General features: G+C 37.5%; 1 protein-coding gene across 1 annotated transcript; it reads left to right on the forward strand.

Moving 5' to 3' along the window:
* The first annotated feature begins 106 nt into the window (after positions 1-106).
* On the forward strand, positions 107-13,629 carry LOC111152446 (butyrophilin subfamily 1 member A1-like). Its single transcript, XM_022510943.1, has 9 exons — positions 107-185; positions 742-1,089; positions 9,395-9,676; positions 9,794-9,961; positions 10,299-10,319; positions 10,415-10,441; positions 11,258-11,284; positions 11,494-11,520; positions 12,974-13,629. The coding sequence occupies exons 1-9, from the start codon at positions 107-109 to the stop codon at positions 13,627-13,629; spliced, it is 1,635 nt and encodes a 544-aa protein (XP_022366651.1).
* Positions 13,630-22,522: the final 8,893 nt, after the last annotated feature.

Raw genomic sequence — 22,522 nt, forward strand, 5'->3', positions numbered from 1 at the left:
CCTTAGCTATCATGATTATTTTTACCTTATGGATTCCACTTTTTTCCTTAATTCAGCTACTTTCAGGACCTTACTGTGTGTCATACTGTTGTCTGCTCTGAGAAAGATGGTGGGTTCCCTGGACTTCTCTGAGCTAAGAGACCTCTTCTCTATCCTACTTCTCCAGGTGTCCATGTGGGGCTCAGGTAACAATATTTTTTTTATTTTATATGCTTAGATTGTTTTATTATCTGAACAGAAGGATTAAATTACTCCATCACTACTCAATATATACCTGGGTTAATTCTAAATCCTTTATTTCAATATAGTGGTTTATCTCCTCATACATGAGGGCAATTAAATCATTATATGAATGAGAGAGAAGAATCAGGTAGAATTATTTCACTAATTATTTTTTCTAATTCATTCAGACCTCTCCTTCATGAAAAATGCATTTTCTGATGGCCAAGACCTAATTAAAAACTCTGGTTTCATGATTTCCCAGCGCTCTTCCCTCCTTCTTCATAGAATTTATCACCATTGCAATCTTAAAAATCATTTGTTTAATAAGAGATTAGCCTGTTGACTGGGTAGAGATGCCCTTTTTTTTCACTGCCATCTTCAGTCTGAATGTTTGCTGCAGAGAACTGATATGTGAATAGCAGAATATCTATGGGATTCTACTAGGCCAGTAATAATGCTGTGTTCCAAAATGCCCAGGCAGGTCATTGATATTCTTTTCACGGTGGCTCTATTCCACAGATTCATTCTTGGTCATTGGTCCATCAGAGCCAATTGTTGCCATGCTGGGTACAGACACAGTGCTGCCCTGCCGTGTGTCCCCGGCCATGAATGTGGAGAGCATGGAGCTGAGGTGGTTCCGCTCCCAGTTCTCAGAGGCTGTGTATGTGTATAAGGATGGAATGGAGCAGGCGGGAGAACAGATGGTAGATTTCAAAGGGAGAGCAGAGTTGGTGAAAGATTACATCACCGAGGGAAGAGTCGCTGTGAGAATCTATGGTCTCCGGATCTCAGACAATGGAATATACAAGTGTTTTTTTCAAAAAGGCAGTGACTATGAAGAAGCCACTTTGGAGCTGAAGGTGATCGGTGAGTAATTATCTGAGACTACAGATCACTCTACGGGAATCTAAGTGTTCTGCATTTGATTTTGGTGGGTCGGGGGGATGATGAACAGAACACAGACAAAAAGGCAGATATTCTTGGAGCTGGTCAACATCTTAGACACTGGATTTAACCTGAAGTTTTCTTAATCTTTTCATACATATATTGTGCTGTACTTTAAAATTTAATGACTTCCATAAATATCTACTATACAAATAGATCATTTATTTCCCTGGTTTGTGTATTTTCACACATTTTGAAGGAAGGCATCATGACTACCAAAATGTACCATTACTGGCAGAGACCAGAATCCCAGTTGGCTGCTATGATGGACAGAGGTTCAGCTGGGAATGTCAGTGGTTGAGTCTTGAATGCACAGTTTGGAGGAAGTAACTGTGGGGATTGTGACAGGGTGGACTGGTATTGCAGAAAATTAAATTTGTCATCACAGGATTGAGGCCAGAAATTAATCAATGTGCAGTGACTAAGTGAAGCAGGAGTAGCTTTTGAGGAATAAAAATCCTGAAGAGAGGGCTTAGTGTGAAAAGCTGAGATGGACTGAGATTGGTCCACAGGATATTGAATTGACCACTGTAAATTTTATCGTCATCAGTGCTGTTTCATTTTTAATTATAATAAAATTATAATTTATTGTATCAAACTCAAATAATTCAGAACAATATAAAATACAAATTGATAATCCTTCCTTTCCCTTCAATGTTCCTTTTTCTCCTCCAAAGTAACTATTAATACCGGATTGTTCTATGTTCTTTATCTCTTTTTTATATATTTATATAAAGATATCAATAATTATATATGATAATAAAATAAAATACATAATATAATTTGTAATTATAATAACATATATTTATATAGCAGACCTTAATCTCTGTTCCTAAATTAATCTTTAAGATGTTTACATTAACTCGTTTAAAAACAATATTGAAACTTCGAGCCCTCAGCCAATCATGCTAGTATAAAGTTTTGTCTTAGTTCTTACTGGAGCTTCTGTCCCTCTTTCCCTCGAGTAGTAATTACACAAAGGTCCTGTGTGGCCCAAAGCATTCAGAGGAGAGTTCCAGTCTTGGGCCCTGCCTTGTTAGTGCTAGGATACTCATCATCTCAGGTTTCGTTACATCTCTCCCCTTGACTCCAGTGATTAAGTCACAGATATTATTAAAGAATTTTTAAAAAGATTTTATTTATTTACTTAGAAAGAGAGGGCAGAGGGAAAAAGAGAATCTCAAGCAGACTCTCTGCTGAGGACAGAGCTCCATGCAGAACTCCTCATGGAGCTTGATCTCATGAACTGAGACCACGACCTAAGCTGAAATCAAGAATCTTATGCTTAACTGACTGAGCCATTCAAGTGATCCTATTAAAGACTCTTGATGCAACACTATAAGAAGCACCTAAAGATCTCTCTTTGTTAGGTTTTGGGAAACGTCCCAATCACTCTATCAAGGTTTCCTTCATTGACATTCTTTTTCCCACCTATATTACACAATTGCTCTCACTAATTTGTGTACTCAACAATGTAGCTAAAGAGTCTTATTCATGCAGTCCTACTTTAAGCCATATATTTCTGAAGCTGAAATATTACAATCAGAATCAGAGAGGGGAAAGTTTAGAGGAAAACTCAAGCAATAGTTAATTCAGCACAGTTAACAACACATTAAAATGTCAAGTAATTTTCTGCTCCATATACACAAATATATATATATATGTATATATATATATACGTATATATATATGCCATATATACCGTATACACATACACTTAGCCATTCCCTACCCCTATCCCCTCTGGTAACCATCAGGTTGTTCTCCATAATTAAAAGACTATTTCTTTCTCTCTCTCTCCTTTTTTTCCTACTTTGCTCCTTTGTTTTGTTTCTTAAATTCCACATGTGAGTAAAATCATATGGTATTTTTCTTTCTCTGACTTATTTTGCTTAGCAGTATACTCTCTAGGTCCACCCATGTCATTGCAAGTGGCAAGATTTCATTGTTTTATTTTTTATGGCTGAATTATATTCCATTATATATATACTACTTCTTTATCCACTTATCAGTTGATGGATACTTGGGCTTCTTCCATAATTTGGTCTGCTATCATGGGGGCCTTGACTGGCTTACAGGTGCCCACGTGGTGAAGAGGGGCAGAATCCCAGGAGGGACAGTATGGTCTGAGGATTCCCTGGGTCACAGGAAGAATGGATGGCACCAAGATCAAGATGCTGTGCTGTTCCCAGGCATAGGATCTGGGAATCCAGTGGAGAGTAGCAGGTCCTGGTGCCAGATTTCTGCTATGAACTGCAAATCACCAGGCTGTTGTCTGACCGCTTTCCTGGGATAGGCCAGCAAGCCTAGTGAAAACCTCCCCTAGAGAAACAACATGTGTCCCCATCTGGCAGTCTCTGAAATTTAGAGTTTGCAAACTCTGAGGCACACCTGAGATAAAAAGGCTCAAACACAGGCAGGGTGAATCCAGGGTTCAGAGGGAAACTGAGGACACAAATAGGGTGATTGATTGCTCTTCTCTGAAGGTTCACTGAAGAGTAGGGGTCCAAACTTTCAGCTCTGAGGCCAGAGAGCAGGTTACAGCCATTTTCATAGGCTCAACAGTGCTGAAAGACTTCAGGGGGCAAAATAGCACCACTAATTGGAGGCTGGAGCTGTGTACACCAAGCTCTACCCTCTTCCACCCTGGAAACGCATTTCTACTAAAACAAGTTATCCTGAGAATCAACGCAGCTGGTCCATCCCCCAGAAGACCAGCACAAATAACTAGTCACACCAAGTTTATTGATCACAGATTGCTACAAAGTTTCAGCTCTAGGGGAAATAAGATCTAATTTCTGTTTCACTTTCATTCTTTACTTTGAAATTATTTTTTCACTTATTTTTTTTACATTTTCCAATTTATTTTTTATTTTTTAAATTTTAATATATATATATATAGTTTACATTTATCTAATTTAATGTATTCTACATTATTATTATTATTATTATTATTATTTATTTTGGGATCTAGATTCTTTTAGCAAGTAGACCAAAATACACCCAGGATCTAGTTTTGTTTTTATTTGGTTTTCTTGTTTTTTATTTTTGTTTTTCTTGTTGTTGGTGGCATGTGTGTGTGTGTGTGTGTGTGTGTGTTTTCTTTCTCTTTGATTTTTGTTTTTTGTTGTTGGTGTTCTTTTTTCTTTCTTCTTTTCTTTTCTGAACAAAATGATGAGAGAGAGGACTTCATCCCAAAAGAAAGAACATGTGACAGAACTCACAACCAGGGATTTAATTAATACAGATATAAGTAAGGTGTCTGAACTAGAATTTAATTATAAGGATACCAGCTGGGCTCAAAAAAAGCATAGAAGAAACTATGTAAACAAGACATCTGATAAATGGTTAGTATCCAAAATCTACAAAGAACTTATCAAACTAAACCCTCAAAAAACAGAGATCCAGTTAAGAAATGGGCAGAAGACACTTTTCCAAAGAAGACATCCAGAGGGCCAACAGACACATTGAAGGATGCTCAACATCACCCAACATCGGGGATATATAAAATAAAACCACAATGAGATACCATTTTAAACCTGTCAGGAGGGCTAACATTAACAACACAAGAAACAACAGGTGTTGGTGAGGATATGGAGAACGGGGAGAGAGGATCTGAAGCAGGCTCCACTCCCAGTGCAGGGTTTGATCTCATGATCCTCAGATCATGACCAGAGCCAAAATCAAGAGCTGGACGCTTACCCCACTGAGCCACCCAGGCGCCCCTGCTCTAATCTTCATTATTGCCCTCCTTTTACTGACTTTAGGCTTCAGTTGTTGTTCTTTTATCTAGTTCCTTAATGTGTATGGTTAGGTTATTTATTGAGATTTTTCTTGCTTCACGAGGTAGGCCAGTATTGGTATACACTTACCTCTTAGTACAGCTTTTGCTGCAACCCACAGGTTTTAAACCACTGTGTTTTCATTTTCATTTGTTTCCATGTGTGTTTTTATTCTTTGATTTGATTTCTTGGTTGACCCATTCATTGGCTAGTAGCATGTTGTTTAACCTCCATGGATTTGTGGTCTTTCCAGACTTTGTGTGTGTGTGTGTGTGTGTGTGTGTGTGTGTGTGTGTGATTTACTTCATGTTTCATAGCATTGTGATCAGAAAAATCACGTTGAGGCCTGATCTGTGATCTATATGTGATCTATTCTGAAGAATGTTCCATATGCACTTAAAAAGAATGTTTATTCTGTTGTTTTAGAATAAAATGTTCTGAATATATCTGTAAAGTCCATCTGGACCTGTGTATCGATCAAAGCCATTGTTTCCTTGTTGATTTTCTGTTTAAATAATCTGTCCCCTACTATTATTATATTATTATCAATTAGTTCCTTCATGTTGGTTATTGTCTTATATATTTGAGTGCTCCCATTTTGGGTGCATAGATATTTACAATTGTTAGACCTTCTGATCAGATTTTCCCTTTTAATATGATATAGTGCTCTTCTTTATCTCTTGTTATAGTCTTTATTTTAAAGTCTAGTTTGTCCCACGTAAATATTGCTACTTGGGCTTTCTTTTGACATCCAACTGCATGTTAAATGTGTCTCCATTCTGTCACTTTCAATTTATAGGATTGAAAGAACTAATGAAATTCAGCCATTCTTGTTTTCTAAGTTGATGGCTTTGGAGAAATGTTCTCCTTGTGTGTTGTCCTGTGTGCTCCTCCCTCTCTCTTGCCATTCTCCATAACTATGGCTCCCTTCCCGTCATAGCACCCATAATCCCTTTCTCCCCTAAACCACATCTCCCACCTCCTACATTTTTCTATGTGGCTCTTCTCTCCCTTTGGTTATGGAGTTTGTTCCATACATCTTCAGGTCAATTTGGGGGACATTTAGGGTGATTTGATAGTTATATAATTGTGTTCATGGGATGAGGTGAGCCTAGGGTCCTCCTATTCCTCTGCTATCTTCTTTCCAATGAAAGTTTGTACCTCTTAATCTCCTTTACTTATTTCTTCCATCCCACACTCCCTTCCCCTCTGGCAACTGCCAGTTTGTTTCCTGTATTTATGAATTTGTTTTTGGTGTTTTGTTTGTTTGTTCATTTGTTTTATTTTTAGTTTCTACATATAAGTGAAATCATGTGATCATGATTTCATGATCATGATCATGATTATAGAAATTCAGAAGTATTACGTAGTCTGATCTGTCAACATTATCTATGTCTTTTTAGTTTTTTAGTGCTCTTAGATGTACACCTTTATACCAACATCAAAAAAAATATTTCACCTTCCTTCCTTCTAATATCTTTTCTGTAAAATATATTGAAATATAACATACACAGAGAATTTACTACTGATTTTAAATGCCATATAATGAATATTCACAAAGTGAATACACCTGAGAAATCAGCACTCAAATCAAGAAACAGAGCTTAATTAGAATCCAGGAAAATCCATTTTTTTTCCTTTTCAGTTATGATTTTCTCAGGAGTAATCACTATTACGATTTCTAATCTCACAGATTACTTTTTATATGTTTATGAATTTCACATATGTGGATGGACTCTTTTGTCTGTTTTTATTTTGCTTGTTTTTTGTTTTTGTGAGATTTTTCTATGTGGTTAAATGCATATGGTTGTAGTTCATTCCTATCTCTGTTCTATTGCTTTGCTTTTTACATTTATATTTTTAATCTATATGAGTATTATTTTGGTATTAGAGTTTATAGAACGCTTAAAATATTTGTTCCTAATTATATCACTTATTTCTATACTATTAGCAAATGATGTAGAAAATCTGTACCAATTTACAAATGCATATTTTCCATAAACTCATAACACCAGGGCAAATTATAAATACTTTGCACTTATAATGACAATATCATAGTGTTTCTATTTCTAAACCTTATTCTCTGCCCAAATTTCTTAATTGTAATGTTTTTATTCATTTTTGCATGTGTTAGGTCTATCTTAAATTAATACTTTTTATTTTATTTTTCCAACAAGATATCTGTAGACTTATTTTATCCATCTTCTTTATGTATCACTTTAATAAGAATCCAAATCCATTAGGTCTTGAAGGAAAGAGTGACAAACTCTTCTGAGCCTTGTACTGTGATCCCACTCTAGTATCTCCTTTTTTAATTTATTTTTTCAGTGTTTCAAGATTCATTGTTTATGCACCATACCCAGTGCTCCATGCAATATGTGCCCTCCTTAATACCCACCACTCTAGTATCTTCTAAGTAGGAAGTCAAAGTTTTTCTGTTCCAAAACTAACCTCACGTACATCATGTCATTTTTTTTCAGTACCTTTCCTATGTCTGTTCATTGGCTGATGTACATAAATCCAATCTTTAGAAGCACTTGATTGATTATATATCTGCACTTATCTTCTGTTAGTTAAACTTTGCCTACCTAGTACAGCTGCTTCTATGCTCAGGAATTGGCATCCCTTTCTGTTCTCCTTTCTCTCTCTCTCTCTCTTTTTTTTTTTGAAGAACTATTTATTCATTTGTCAGAGAGAGACAGACCACAAACACAGGCAGCAGTAGGCAGAGGAAGAATCAAGATCGCCATTGAGCAAGGAGTGTAATGTGGGACTTGATCCCAGACCCTGGGATTATGATCTGAGCTGAAGGCTGACACTGACTGAGCCACCCAGGTGTCCTGTTCCTCTTTCTCAACATAGGTATAGTTTTTGTTTATTTCAGCTTAGAGCTTCATTGGTTATATTCTTCCAGGAGACACAAGATCTATTTTTGTTAGTATTTTCTTCTTAGGCCTTGACTGTTGCATTTTGCTCATGACCAGTTTCTTTTTTTCCTCTCTGATGTCTTCTGTTTTCTATTTCCTCTTAACTTCTTTTTTTTAATTAAGCTTTTTATTTTAATTCAAGTGTAGTTAACATACATTAGTTTCAGGTATACAATATTGTGACTCAACAATTCTATACATTATTCAGTGTGCATCATGGTAATCTTCATCTATTTCACCCCCCCACCCCACCCCCCAACACACACAACCTCTGGTAACTATCAGTTTGTGTTCTATAGTTGAGTCTGTTTTGTTTATGACCAGTTTTACTCACTTCTATTAATTTCCTTTGTTCAGGACAGTTGGCAGCTCTCTCAAACAATTCTGAAAATTGTCTTTCAGATTGCTTTCTGTTATTTAGAAGTGTGGCCTTCCCAGGCAGGTCAGGATTTGGTAGTAAAAATTATTAGCTGCATTATTTTTAGCCAAAAAAGATAAGATCTCTGAGGTTTCTAATATATTTCCTATATCTGAGGAATCAGAGTAGGACTGAGCTAGGTGTCAGAGGATCCATACCATGAATATTAAATTTTAAAAGGATAAAATAATATATAGCCTTAGAAGCCAGGATAGCCATTATTCTCAAAGAGACAATGGATTTTTCTAACATTCTGGTAATGTAATGTTTTAATATGTGCTGGTGATATGGATCTCCTAGTGGGCCCATGTACAAAGTTAAAGAGGAGAGGTGGTAGAGAGAAAAGAAATAAATGAGAGTGGAAAAGTTAAAAAAATAAAAATAAATCAACTCCTTCATGGAATAAGGCAACCTTCATCTTTTAGATATTCTCCACTCAGGGGAAGAAAGAAAATTTGGAAACATTACAAAATGATATTGTTTAAAGAAGTCATTACAGGAAGAATCAATTTAATCAAAGATAGCCTTCCTTAAGACTTCAATAAGTGAAACAGATAGATATAGGATAGATATAGAAGTATTGGTGTTTTTCTTTTTTTTTCTTTTTTTTCAGATTTTACTTATTTATGTGACAGACAGAGATCACAAGTAGGCAGAGAAGCAGGCAGAGAGAGAGGAGGAAGCAGGCTCCCTGCTGAGCAGAGAGCTGGATGAAGGGCTCAATCCCAAAACCCCGGGATCATGACCTGAGCCGAAGGCAGAGGCTTTAACCCACTGAGCCACCCAGGCACCCCTGGTGTTTTTCTGAAAGAACTTAACATTTGTAAAATTTACTCTGCTCTTTTCCTTCTATGGCCAATTGCAGATATCCCTGGGTAGAGCAGATGTGGTAGGCATCAGTAGTCCTAGTATCAGCTTCAAATTTCTTGAGATTTAGCCACAATTACCCATTTTTTCATGAGATAAGAAAAGAAACCCTACCCTCTCTTCCCACCAAGAATGATGGTGCTTTGTCCATGTCCCCACATTGGTGTTATTGTGTAAAATTAAGGACTCTGGATCAAAGGTGTCTAGGTCTCAAATGACTTTCTCCTCTCCAGGCCTGGGTTCTGGTCCTCGTGTTTTTATGGTAGGTCCAGAAGATAAAGGAATAAGGCTGACATGCACAGGCAAGGGGTGGTTTCCCCAACCTGAGGTACAATGGACAGATGCAAGAGGAGAGAAGATACCATCTCTCTCTGAGGATGAGAACCAAGACGATGATGGGTTGTTTCAAATAGAGGCATCTCTCATTGTGAGAGACAGTTCAAAGACAGAAGTGTCTTGTTCCATGAAGAACCCCTTCTTTGGACAAGAGCAGGTGGAAACCATTTCTATTCCAGGTCAGTGTTGCTCATTTGGGGGACAGGATAGTTGTGAGGAGGGGATATTTAGGATTTGGGATGGGATAGGATTGCTTGGTAATGTTCTTAATTAGGTTTTGGGGGTTTCTGTATCAGAATCTTTCTTCCCTAGGACCTCTCCTTGGAAGGGAGCATTTGCTGTGACTTTCCTCTTACTTGGGATTTTCCTCGGTGCTGTTGTGTTTTTGGCCTGGAAAGAACAACAGGAGAAGAAAAGAGTACAGAAAGTTCAGAAGGAAAAAGAGAAAGAAAGTGAAGCCAAAGGTAAAACTGTGAATCAGGCTAGGTGGAATCTGTGAACTTATGGGCTTCTAGCTGAGCATATGGATGGAATCTGTTGGAATAGAGAGACATGAGTGCATTTAGTTAGAACCTCACAACCTCCAGTAAGACATGGAGTCAAGAGCCTTTATGAGAAAAATATAATAGAGTCCAATGGAGAGAGAAAATTCATTGGTATAAACATGGAGTTAGAAAAAATGGTTGTAGTAATTCTCAGGGTGAATTTTTTGATCTAGGTATGTGGAAGTGCATTCAGGATCTGGGCCTAGGTAATATAGTCTAGAAAATAAACCTTAGACTTGTTTTCTTTCCTTTTTAGAGCTTCTTAAAAAAGAGCTTGGTAAGTGTTCCATTTTTCTTTGTTGTAATAGATGAAATAGAGTCCTTCCTCCATGCTATGTACTTTGCATCTCACAGGTTGTTGTTCCATTTCAGACAGAAGGAAGCAGTTATATCAACGAGGTGAGTAATATCAATGTTATAGTTGGACCAAGCATCTTGTCTGTCCCTCTGTTCTGATCATCTCCTGTTCACCTTGTTAGTGAGGGAGGGCTTCTCCACCCTAAATAGAATAAGATATTTAGACACATGACACCCACCACTGGACATATGAGCTTGACAGCAGTTTATTAATCACCTATACTCACATCCTGGGGGAGGAGGACAACATAAGCCATGCAGGATCACATGTTGCACTTGGGAACAGAGTGAACCAGCAGGGGCTGAGGAAGGCAAGCTTTTTAGTAACCATAAGATGAGGTGCTACTGGTTTCTATGGAAGTATGTGATTGGCTTTTTTTGAGTGATTTTGCAGGCTGATAGGGAGCTGAAGGCCATTAGGTTGAAGACCAGGTGGGGTTCAGCTGGCTCAACTGGTAGGAAAATTAGTTGAGTGTGGAGTTTCTTCTACTGGGTGGAGGCATATCTGGTGAGAGCAGGGGTGCTTACAGGTATTTAGAGACCTTTGAAGCTCAAAGTCATCAGACAGCACATGAAATTTTAGGCTTTACAGTACACTTCTCCTCTCCCAAAAAAATCAGAACCTCATATTTTATCACAATATGTTAGTGGGATGTGGGAAATATGAGAAATAAAAGAGGAGATCAAAGAAGGCAAATACCCTAGAATTGTCATTGAAGCGATGAACACAGAAATATAGCACTATCATAAAACTTCATGTGGTTGATTTCACGCAAATTTCACATGGTTGCAGCAATTTAATACTCTGGAGTGAAGGTCTTGTGAATGGGAAAATCTAATTCTTTTGTTTTATTTCAGACTGGAGAAAAGCAAAATTGTATGCTGGTGAGTAACTCATGTTGTCTTGGGACTTCAGGTACCCCAAAATTTCATGAGGCATTTCAAGAGCATTTTTCAGAGATGTGGTATATTCCAGAAATTTTATTTTGAATGTGGGAGTCCAAAAGAATAAAGGAATAAGGGTTAAGCATCCCACTGGTTGAGAAGACATGTTCTTTATGTATTTTCCCATATGATTTTTTTTTTCTTTTTAGACTGGAGAAAGGAACAATTCAAAGCAGGTGAGCGACTTTATTATTTTATCCCACATAATCTTTTACACAAATGAGAAACTCTTACATTTATATAAACTCCCAGTAAAACCTGGTTGGTTATTCATTTCATGACTTTCAGTTCAGTCTCAATCTCATGCTGAACTGTGAACAGATTTCTTATTTTTCTGATATCATTCATTCATCCAGGATTAATTTATAGAACTATTTATTCAATGCCAAATAAATAAAGCAGATCTGATCTCTGACTTCATGGAGAAGTACATGTACAAATTGTGATGAAGTTTATGAAGGAATAATAAATTTCCATGAGAAAAAAAAATGGTATATTTAAGGAATTTCCCCGAGGAACTGATTTTTAATCTGAGACTTAAGTGATATGGTAGATTTATTCATGGGAATAACAGTGTAAGAGCAACTTGGTCAGAAGGAAGTCTGTTACACTGGCCTGAAGCAGAGGAGCTTGTTGTATCTCAGTGTAAGTGGAAAACCATCTTAGAATCTTTCCAGAATTATCAGTTGATTATCAGTTTCTAGTGCATGCTGGTTTACTCTGAATATCCCTGCATCCACGAATATTTCCTAGTCAATTTAATTCTCCAAAAACTAAAGTACATTCTACTATCCCCACATACAAATTCTTATGAGAAAAAATTCTAACTGCTGAAGATATTTTATTTGAGAAGAAACAAATTAATTACTGCAGGTATTAGTACTATTGCTGCTATTACTGCTGGTATTAGTGTTACTATAACTATTGGAAGCTTAAAGAATTTACCAAGTGTTCATTATGGGCAAGACATAGTTGTAAGTTCTCTACACATTATCTTGTTTATTTCTCACAACAGTCCTATGCTGAAGTATCAAAATTGCATATATTATTATGAAGGTAAATTAAGGACAAGAGAAGCAAAGTAGCTTCAAGATCACACTTACTAAAGATAAATTAATTATAAAAATTCATAACTGTCTGACTACAAAGTCTACAATTTCAACCATTAGAAATCTAATAAAAATACATGAGAAGTAGGTGACTTAATAATTACATAATAAATTATATCAAATGAAAATGATACCAAAGAAGCTTAATGAAAGTAGATACACTGTGATTGGACTCTGACAGGGCTTTCTTATTATGTCAAGCATTAGAGAGCAGCTAGAGGGACCCCATCTTGAAATACCTGACTCTGGGGCTCTTCAAACCAGGCAGACAGCCGTCTCAGTTAGATAGTTTCAACCCATCTGGAACAAATGGTTACTCAAGGTCATCCAGCCTTGGCTTTCTATGATATATACACATATCTCCTGAGGAAGGACACAGAACAAACCATAAATTGTCTTACCTCCTCTTCTGTGGCTCTCCCTCTTATTTTCCTTCATTCTCTTTTCCCTGTATTTGCATTTTTCCTAAGGCCAATTGGTCTTCACTGTGGAATGACCTATTTCCCCCCTATACCTGCAGTTGCTGTTACTCTGGATGGAGACAATGCTCATAAAAGTCTCATCATATCTGAGAATAGAAAACAAGTTTCTTTAACGGGAAATGTTCCTCAGGACGGTGATGCCTCAGTATACCAAGGACAAGATGAATCTGAAGATGTCTTCAGTGTTCTGGGCCAGAATTCCTTTGAAACAGGGAGATATTACTGGGAGGTAGAAGTCAATATTGAGACAGAAGCTGTACCTGAAACTAAATGGGCTGTGGGTGTTTGTTTAAATTCAGTAACAAGAGAGGGGTGTTTTGTAGAAAGTCCAGAGAAGGGTTTCTGGGTGTTAGCATACAAGGAAGGAGAATTCAAGGTTCCCATCGCCTCAGAGTCACTGTCACCGAGACAGCATCATCAAAGGATAGGAGTTTTCTTGGACCAGGAAGACGGAGATTTGTCATTTTACAACATGCTTGATGGGTCTCACATCTTTTCTTTTATTGGAGTCACCTTACCTAAGACCCTGCGTCCTTATTTTAGCCTTCAGGGTGCTGGCACATCTGTGACCATCTGCTCAACTTCAGATGACACTGAAAATTGTCCTGATTCTTCTCCAAATACCTCTGTAACTCATTTAAGGAGTGGTGACATGGGTGTCCCCCAAGAAGCTAACCGTCTATTACCTGCATAAGAAGTGAAATGTCAGCACCTCTGCTGCTTTTGCTCAGGCTTCTTACTGGTATGTTCTCCAAGAAAGCTGTTCTTGTGTGGAGAGTAGGTCAGCTTCACTAGGTGTGATTTCAGCCCCTTTCTGAGAGGCAAAGGCAGAAAGAGAAATGGGACTACTGAAAAATATCTGGGGGAATTTCCTCTTGTGTTATTTTTGGGGAAATACAGTGTCTTTTTGAGCAGCAACAATTTGTCATAAGAAAATTCAAAAAAATGCATGGCCTCTCTTCTGTTCTGGTACTGTGTATTGAAGTGAATATTTTTAAAACTACATTAAAAAGAAAAATCTCTCTTCCTGTTATTTTTGTTATCAAATATGAAGGAGCGGTGGCGTTTGAAGGGAAGAATCACAGTTGAGTGGATCCTTAATGCATATTACTACTATTGTAGATACACAAATTTGTTCAAGCCTCGTGAAAGTTAATAGTTTGGCTTGCCCTTTCTTCAGGTTCATGTCCACTGACCTTGAAACCTGGAGTTTGCCATGCAGTGGGGAGGACTGATGTAGAGCTATAAACCATTTGAGCAGGAGCCCAATGCTTCTGTGATGAAAGACACACACACACACACACACACACACACACACTTTTTTTTTTAACAAATTCTCACTGGTTAGCAAGTCTTGAATTGTGTCATATGTGAATATGTGAATGAAAAAAGAATTGATGTTGCACTTTACGCTTTCAGAGAAAAATTTTCAAATAAGAATGAAGAAACATCTGGAGGCTTCATGGAGAAAGGCACTGCTAACACTGGCATATTTTTTTTTTCCTGTTCTGATCATCTTCTTACCACTATTGAGGGTTTCTTTGCCTTTAGTGCAACTAAGTCTTCAATAAGCTTATGTCTTCAAGATATAAAATATGAGTCTCTCCTGTTAAATGAGCCCCCTCTTCCTGGAGATAGAAGAATCCACTTAGATTTTCCACACTATTAACCAATTTTTATTTTTATTTTTTTTTTAAAGATTTTATTTATTTATTTGACAGACAGAGATCACAAGTAGACAGATAGGCAGGCAGAGAGAGAGAGAGGGAAGCAGGCTCCCTGCTGAGCAGAGAGCCCGATGTGGGACTCGATCCCCAGGACCCTGAGATCATGACCTGAGCCGAAGGCAGCGGCTTAACCCACTGAGCCACCCAGGCACCCTATTAACCAATTTTTAAACCGTAAGTCCCATTAACCACCTCTCTGGGAAGATATATCTTCTTAGCAAAATTTCACTGACACACTAAGAGGTAAAACCAGTAGTGGAACCAGGAAGAATGAAGCCAGAGCCCAGAATATTAACATTACTGACAGTAAAGAGAATACTTATATCAAAAGCAAGCAAAAATTAAGGGAGGAGAGAGGTAAATGAATGGTAGACAAATGTTAATAGCTATAATCAAATGGACATGGTAGATGAGAAGGGATTTCTGGACATGAGAACCCTTTACATGGAGATAACCACAAAATAGGAACAAAGGGGATTGGAACTATGATATAGAACAGGAAGGATAATGGGTTCAGTTAGGGATATGTCACTTTTTTATATACTCAGAGCAATCAGCATGAGATTTCCAAATGAGTTTTTAAGCATCTCACCTGAAGAAACTAAATTCATATTTTGTTCTACAAGGGGATTCCTTCCGCTGTCACTTCTCCACTCTTTTTTTTTTTTTTTAGAAAAGTCAGCATAAAGCACTTTTATTGCAATCATAAAACTCAAAATCCTTATGTAGTGTGAGGTGGTGGAGGTGGGGTACACAGCAATAATTTTCTCTCACCAATTCACTATACAGGACAGCAGAGGGGTGGGAGAGGGAGGAAAAGCCAGGAAACTGAGCTCAGCATGGGGAGCTGAACGTCAAAACCAGGTGATGTTGAAGCTGTGATGACCAGCATCATTTCCTCAAGACAATACCCTAGGGTTTGTCATGATGGCTGGACTTTTCATTGGGTGTCTATGAACAGCACGTTCAATTTAAGCTTTTGATTAAGTTCCTAAAACTTGGGAAGTGGAACTTGGATAGCTATGAGATTACAAAAGTCCTGAATATCCATTAGAAAAACGACAGGATGGAAAACAATAATAAAACTAGGCCACAAAGAAGTCTTCAGTGATCACTGCTGGTCTGGGGACAGATACCTGTAGTGTCTGACATCACAGTGAGAATAATCTGCTTTCATTAGGCAGAGAGTTTAAGGTGAGGCTAGGGCTGGGCAGTGGATGCAAAGGTTCTTCTTCTCCCCACTTCAGTTTCAGGTAGGGCTTGTAATTTGACCCAAGGACATCTCTCAACTTGGAGAGTAATTCAGCCCTCAACAGAACCTCAAATCTGCTATAGCTTTCAGTGCAACAGCAAAAATGTTTAATTTGTAATAGATGAAAATTTCATCCAAAAAAATAATAACAAAATAAAGATTCTTGCATTCCCTCCCACACTAATCAAACCATGGGACACCTGGGTGGCTCAGTCGGTAAAGTGTCTGCCTTAGGTTCAGGTCATGATCTCAGGGTCCTGGGCTCAAGCCCCATCCACATCAGGCTCCCTCCTAAGAGGTGAGTCTGCTTCTCCCTCTCTCTCTGCCCCTCCTCACTGTTTGTGTGTGCACTCTCTCTCTCAAGTAAATAAATAAAATCTTTTAAATTTTTTTAAAAATAAAGTTAACCCATTACTTGTGCTATTTATACTTTACTAATACTTAAGTATTAGATGGATTTGGATCTAGAAATCTAGATCCAAAAGACTGAAACTGAACCTTTACCCCAAAACAAAAACAAAATAAAATGAGTAACTTGAGATTTATGGCATATAATTTAAGCCAACACACATAGAAGGAGAGAAGGAAAGAGTGAAGTTGAGTTCCAGAACACATTCATGGGTCATGTTTATACAAAGAGTATAGTGGAAAGTCAGGAAAAGTGCCATAGGATTCACATGTGCATCTTGGCGTACAAGATCCTTCCATGACACACCTGAGAATGGGGAGCTCAGGGAGGAGGCCATTCCTGTTATTCCAGTTTCAGAAGCTCTGAGTCAAAAAGGAGAGTGTCATTTGGATGATGACTGGATGCCCAATGGCACCACACCAAAAATGTAGTCTGGAGAGATAGTTTGGCTATCTGATCCATATTCTTGTGGACAACCCCTTCTTCTCAGAAGAGCTTGTTTCTGTCCCTGAGATAATCAAGTTTCTTTCCATCTTCAGGTATCCCCAGATAGTGCACCTTGTAGGTCTGACCACACTTGGGGAAAGTGAATCCAACTCCAGGGAGATGGTCTCCCCTGCACTCCCATGACAGCTACTATGACAAATGCTAGTCAGGCAGGCTGATCAACAGGTGACCGGGGGCGGTTCTCTGGCTTTCAAAAATTGTTGTTGTTTTAAGTAAGCTCAATGCTGAGTATTGGCTTGAAGTCAGGACTCAGAGATCAAGAGCCGCATGCTCCACCAACTGAGCCAGCAAGCTGCTGCTGCTCCTCCACTTATTTTAATGGATTTTGTCCTTTTAAACTTAGAGATTCAGGATCAAAGGCTAGAGGTGGGCAATGAAAGAAAATGTGAAGGGTGATGTTCTATTGGAATCACAGTTGTAGAAATGTCAGGGATAATATCATACATCATATCTTCATCTCTAAGGTTGGGCAAATCCACAAGCAATGAAGGGTCTCCGAGTAGCCCATAGTTCCTGACAAAGTAGTGACCTTGAATTCACCATCTGACACCATCAATTAAATATTTGTTGCCAGACTGTTCTGGCAATCCCATTCTGAGTAGACTTTATGAGGGAATGATAAGACATTCGAAAAACAAAGAGACTTTACTAGAATAAAGAACTATCTTAAGGCAGGAATTATGCCTTACTAAACATTTTATCTCTACAGCCCAGCACAGTGTATTCTACAGATAAGATATTAAATATCCTATTTATGAATCTATTCCTCTACTTCATAATATTCCTAATATATTACACTTTTCTACTTTGTGAGGACACACAAAAAAAGGAAAAAATCACTGCTCTAATGGAACTTAAAGTCTACTGACAATAAGGAAAAAGTCCTGCAGAGGGGATAAAAAATTTGGTTTCTGATTTCCTCTGGTCCTCTCCCTTAAACTGAGATCTGTCAAATCCATACACCTCTTCTGAGAATTACCATGCTTTGCATGACTACGACCAGCTCCAAGTACATCAGGAGTGACAGGGAACTGGATCCTTGATGGGGCAATCCAGTCACTCATCCATCAGCCACAGCAACTGCATCAGTGATTGCGGTGTCTTAATCAAACCACCAATCATTCTCTTTCCCCATGGTTTTTCAAACTGGCATTGGAGCTGAGAAAATAAATTAAACCCCAATTTGGTGAGCTAAAGAAAAACATGTTTCTTAATACATCGTGAAAGAATTTGACTGATAAAAAACACATTTTCATGAGATCTTCTAAGGGAAAACCTATAAATTATATATTAGGCCTGCACAAGCAGATAAAAATAACAAGCAAAAAATTAGACTGATCAGGGAGGAAGAAAAAAAAAGGAGGGGGATAGCTAACCTTCAGAGTTTATTAAATAAAATATTTTTAATTGCATTAAGTCAAAATAGAGTAAAATAAAACATATTTTAAGGCAAAGCCAGAATATCTACTAATAAATTTGACTTCAAAATTATAAAGGGTATATTAAGTATCAAAAACAGAAAACATTTGTCAAACCCAACAGGATGTACAACACAAAAAATGAACCCTAATGTGGACCCCATATAGAGATTGTATTTGAAAATAATGCATCATTATTGGTTCATCTGCTGTAACAAATGTAATAAACCAATGCAAAGTGTTAATAGGAAATTATGGGGAGAGAGAGGAGGGACATGGGAATGCTCTGGATTTTTCACTCAATTTTACATGAATCTAACACAGCTCTTAAAAAAATTGTCAATTAAAAAAAAGAATGAAGTATTGGTACATTCTATAACATGGATGAACCCTAAAAATACTATATTAAGTAAAAAAAAAAAAAAAGCCAGATACTAAAAACCCCATATGTTTTGTGACATATGGAATGAAATATATGAAATATCTAGCATAGGAAAATTCATAGAGACAGAAAATAGATTAGTGATTGCCAGGAGCTGGGGGAAAGAAAAAAAAATGAGTAGTGACTGATTAATAGTATGGAGTTTTCTTCCAGAGTAATAATCTAGAACTGCATGCTGATGATGTTTGGACAATATTGTGAAGGTATAAATACCACTTAATTGTATACTTTAAGATGGCTAAAATACCCATTTTTTAACTTGATTATCTGTTTTTTTGTTTCTTGGTTTTTTGGGGGAGGGGGCACTGGGAGGGTGCTGTTCATCATTAGCCATGAGGGAAATTCAAATCAAAACCACATCGAGATACCACCTTACACCAGTTAGAAGGGCAAAAATTAACAAAGCAAGAAACAACAAACGTTGGAGAGGATGTGGACAAAGGGGAACCCTCTTAAACTGTTGGTGGGAATCCAAGTTGGTGTAGCCACTTTGGAAAACAGTGTGGAGATTCCTCAAAAAATTAAAAATAGAGCTACCATATGACCCAGCAATTGCACTACTGGGTATTTACCCCAAAGATACAGATGCAGTGAAAAGAAGGGCCACATGCACCCCAAGGTTCATAACAGCAATGTCCACAATAGTCAAACTGTGGAAAGAGCCGAAATGCTCTTCAACAGATGAATGGATAAAGATGAGGGCCATATATACAATGGAATATTAATTACTCAACCATCAGAAAGGATGAATGCCCAAATTTGCATCAACATGGATTGGACTGGAGGAGATTATGCTGAGTGAAATAAGTCAAGCAGAGAAAATCAATTATCATATGGTTTCACTTACTTGTGGAACATAAGAAATAACATGGAGGACATTAGGAGAAGGGAAGGAAAAATAATTGGGGTAAATCATGGGGAGAGATGAACCGTGAGAGACTGTGGACTCTGAGAAACTGAGAGTTTTAGAGGGGAGTGGGGTGGGGGGATGGGTGAGCCTGGTGGTAGATATTAAGGAGGGCATGTATTGCATGGAGCACTGGGTGTTACACATAAACAATGAATCTTGCAACACTACATCAAAAACTAATGATGTATGGTGACTAACATAACACAATTAAAAAAACAATATAAATAAATAAATAAATGGCTATAATAATGAGTTTTACGCATTATGTTTAAAAATTTAAAAACTAAGTAAAATAAATATGTAAATACTAGTGGGAAAATAATACTTAGTTTCAAACATAAACATATGAGTCTTTAAAAAAGAAAAAATACTAGGAGCCAAAAGAGACACTCCAGGATGTGATATATGAGTGACTATGATGGCTGCCGTCCTAGAAAGTAGCAGATTGTCATTAGTAGGTATTCCTCATTCTCATTCAAAATACTTCAAGACTTTTTCCAAGTCTTTCTTTTCCCATATTCTTTCTTCTTCCACTTATAGTTTCTCTTAATTAGTTATAGCTTTAAAATATTTTTACCATAGGGGCGCCTGGGTGGCTCAGTGGGTTAAGCCTCTGCCTTCAGCTCAGGTCATGATCCCAGGGTCCTGGGATCGAGCCCCGCATCAGGTTCTCTGCTCGGTGGGGAGCCTGCTTCCCCTCTCTCTCTGCCTGCCTCTCTGCCTACTTGTGATCTCTGTCTGTCAGGTAAATAAATAAAATCTTTAAAATATATATATATTTTTACCATATGTTGTATTTATTGCTTCTATTTATTTATCTTGTAATTATTGATTTTAATGTACTTTTTTGTTTTAAAAATAAAATTGACATCTTCATATATACAATATAAGTTATTTTTTCTCTTTTTTCCAGTTTTATTGTGAAACAATTGACATATATAATCACTATGTAAATTTAAGGTATATAGCATGATGGTTCAATTTGTATATATTGTGAATTGATTACCACAATCCATTTAGTTAACATCTATCATCTCATATAGATACAATGTAAAGAAATTAATTTTCTTCTGGGACCAGAATTTCTTTTTCTTTAAATTTTTTCATATGAGTGAAGTCAACACACAATGTTACATTAGTTTCAGGTGTGCAACGTGGTGATTTGACAAGTCTATAGGTTATGTAGTGCTCACAAGAGTAGCTACCATCTGTTACCATACAACATTATTACAATGTTATTGATTATATTCCCTATGCTGTACTTTTATTCTCATGACTTATTCATTCCATAACGTGAAACCTTCACCCCTTCACCCATTTTGCCCATACCCCTACCCTCTCCCTTCTGGCAACCATCAATTTGTTCTCTGTACTTATAGGTCTGATTCTGGTTTTTGTTTGTTTATTCATTTGTTTTGCTTGTAGGTTCCACATATGAATGAGATCATATGGTATTTGTCTTGGAATAGAATTTCTAATTTTTTTTCCACTCTAAATACCCACTTTCTTAAAAAGGACTGGAATAGGAATTCCACATTTCATATGATATTCAAGATATCTCAGTAATCAGATTTCATTCTTCTATTCAGCTGTATTTTCTTTTACTCTTTAACTGTATTTCTTATTTCCTCAGCCCCACTTGGAAGATTATCACTTTCATGAAGAAACTTATAAATAAACTTCCTTGCATTTCCTTCTCTATGCCTAATTTCATTTCCCATTGGATTTTCTTTGGTCTCACATATCAGGTTGTGATCAGTGGCAGGATAATAGAGAACTTGGGATAAGAGTTCTCTGAAGGGATCAGCCTTCAGATCAAATTTGAAGCCAGAGTGACATTAAAGCATCTTGATTTGGTAGCTGGATGATAGTGTGAGCCCCTTCAAGCAGCTGGGTAAAGAAGACTCAGAGTTGGAATATAATCTTTGTTTCCAGAATCCAAAGTTGTTTTTTCCCTTGTAGGTGTTGTAAAATATCCTGGGTGTAGGAAAGATATCAGGAGAACCCACATTAAAGAATGAAGAAGGCATAAAGATTTTCAGAGAAGAAAAGTATAGATAGAGCACTTGTTGGTCATATTATAAGGAGAGGTGTCCGGAGGTTAGTCAAGGAAGATTTTGACCCTTTCTGGAGTCATCATTAGGGAAAGGAGGCTTGGAGGAAATGTAGTGGCCCAGTACTGGCTTCTATAGCAACTCATTGTCTGAACACATTCTCAGGTGACAGAGGGATGACTCCCTCCCTCCCTATATTGCTCTTGGCAACACCTGGGACCTATACTGTCTTGTCCCCGACCTCCATTTCTCAGCACCATATCCCTCATATGAGCCCCTCCTGGCCTGGTCCTTTGAGCAAGCTGTTGAATCACCATCAGATGTATGGCTGTACGAATGTTCATGGTTCACATGCTTGTATCCCTCAGAAAGGATAAGTCCTGGGTGAGCTGTTTTTGGATCCAATGTCACATTTGCTATAGAGAAAAAAATAAATTCTGATCATAACCAATGTGTGGAGCATTTTAAAATATAAATTCCATGATATCAACATCCAAACAGGCAAACCAAAGTTTTTGGTGGACATAAGAAATTTGAAGTGAAGGGAGTTTATAGGGCACACAAAACAACCTATTGACACATAGAAGTCCTTCATCCACAGAGCAAGAATCACCAATAAGCAAGTCACCATATTTTTAAAGATCTTAGTGAAATGTTCATGCCAACAGAATCTCAGTCAGGTCTCAGCTCTCAGCTGAGAAAGCATGGATGGCTCTGCTACCTTTTTCTTCTTCCCCTTTAAGTAGATAACTTGGGAATGTTCACAGGAGGAAGAAATTTCTGTCTTTTAATCCTTTTGCTCCTTTTATCACTATAAATTCTGGTATCATTCAGCACAGATCCTCCATTACATGAATGTAAGCCATGG

The sequence above is a fragment of the Enhydra lutris genome, unplaced genomic scaffold (genome assembly GCF_002288905.1).
Source record: "Enhydra lutris kenyoni isolate GAN:26980312 unplaced genomic scaffold, ASM228890v2 scaffoldscaffold28, whole genome shotgun sequence".
NCBI classification, from domain to species: Eukaryota; Metazoa; Chordata; class Mammalia; order Carnivora; family Mustelidae; genus Enhydra; species Enhydra lutris.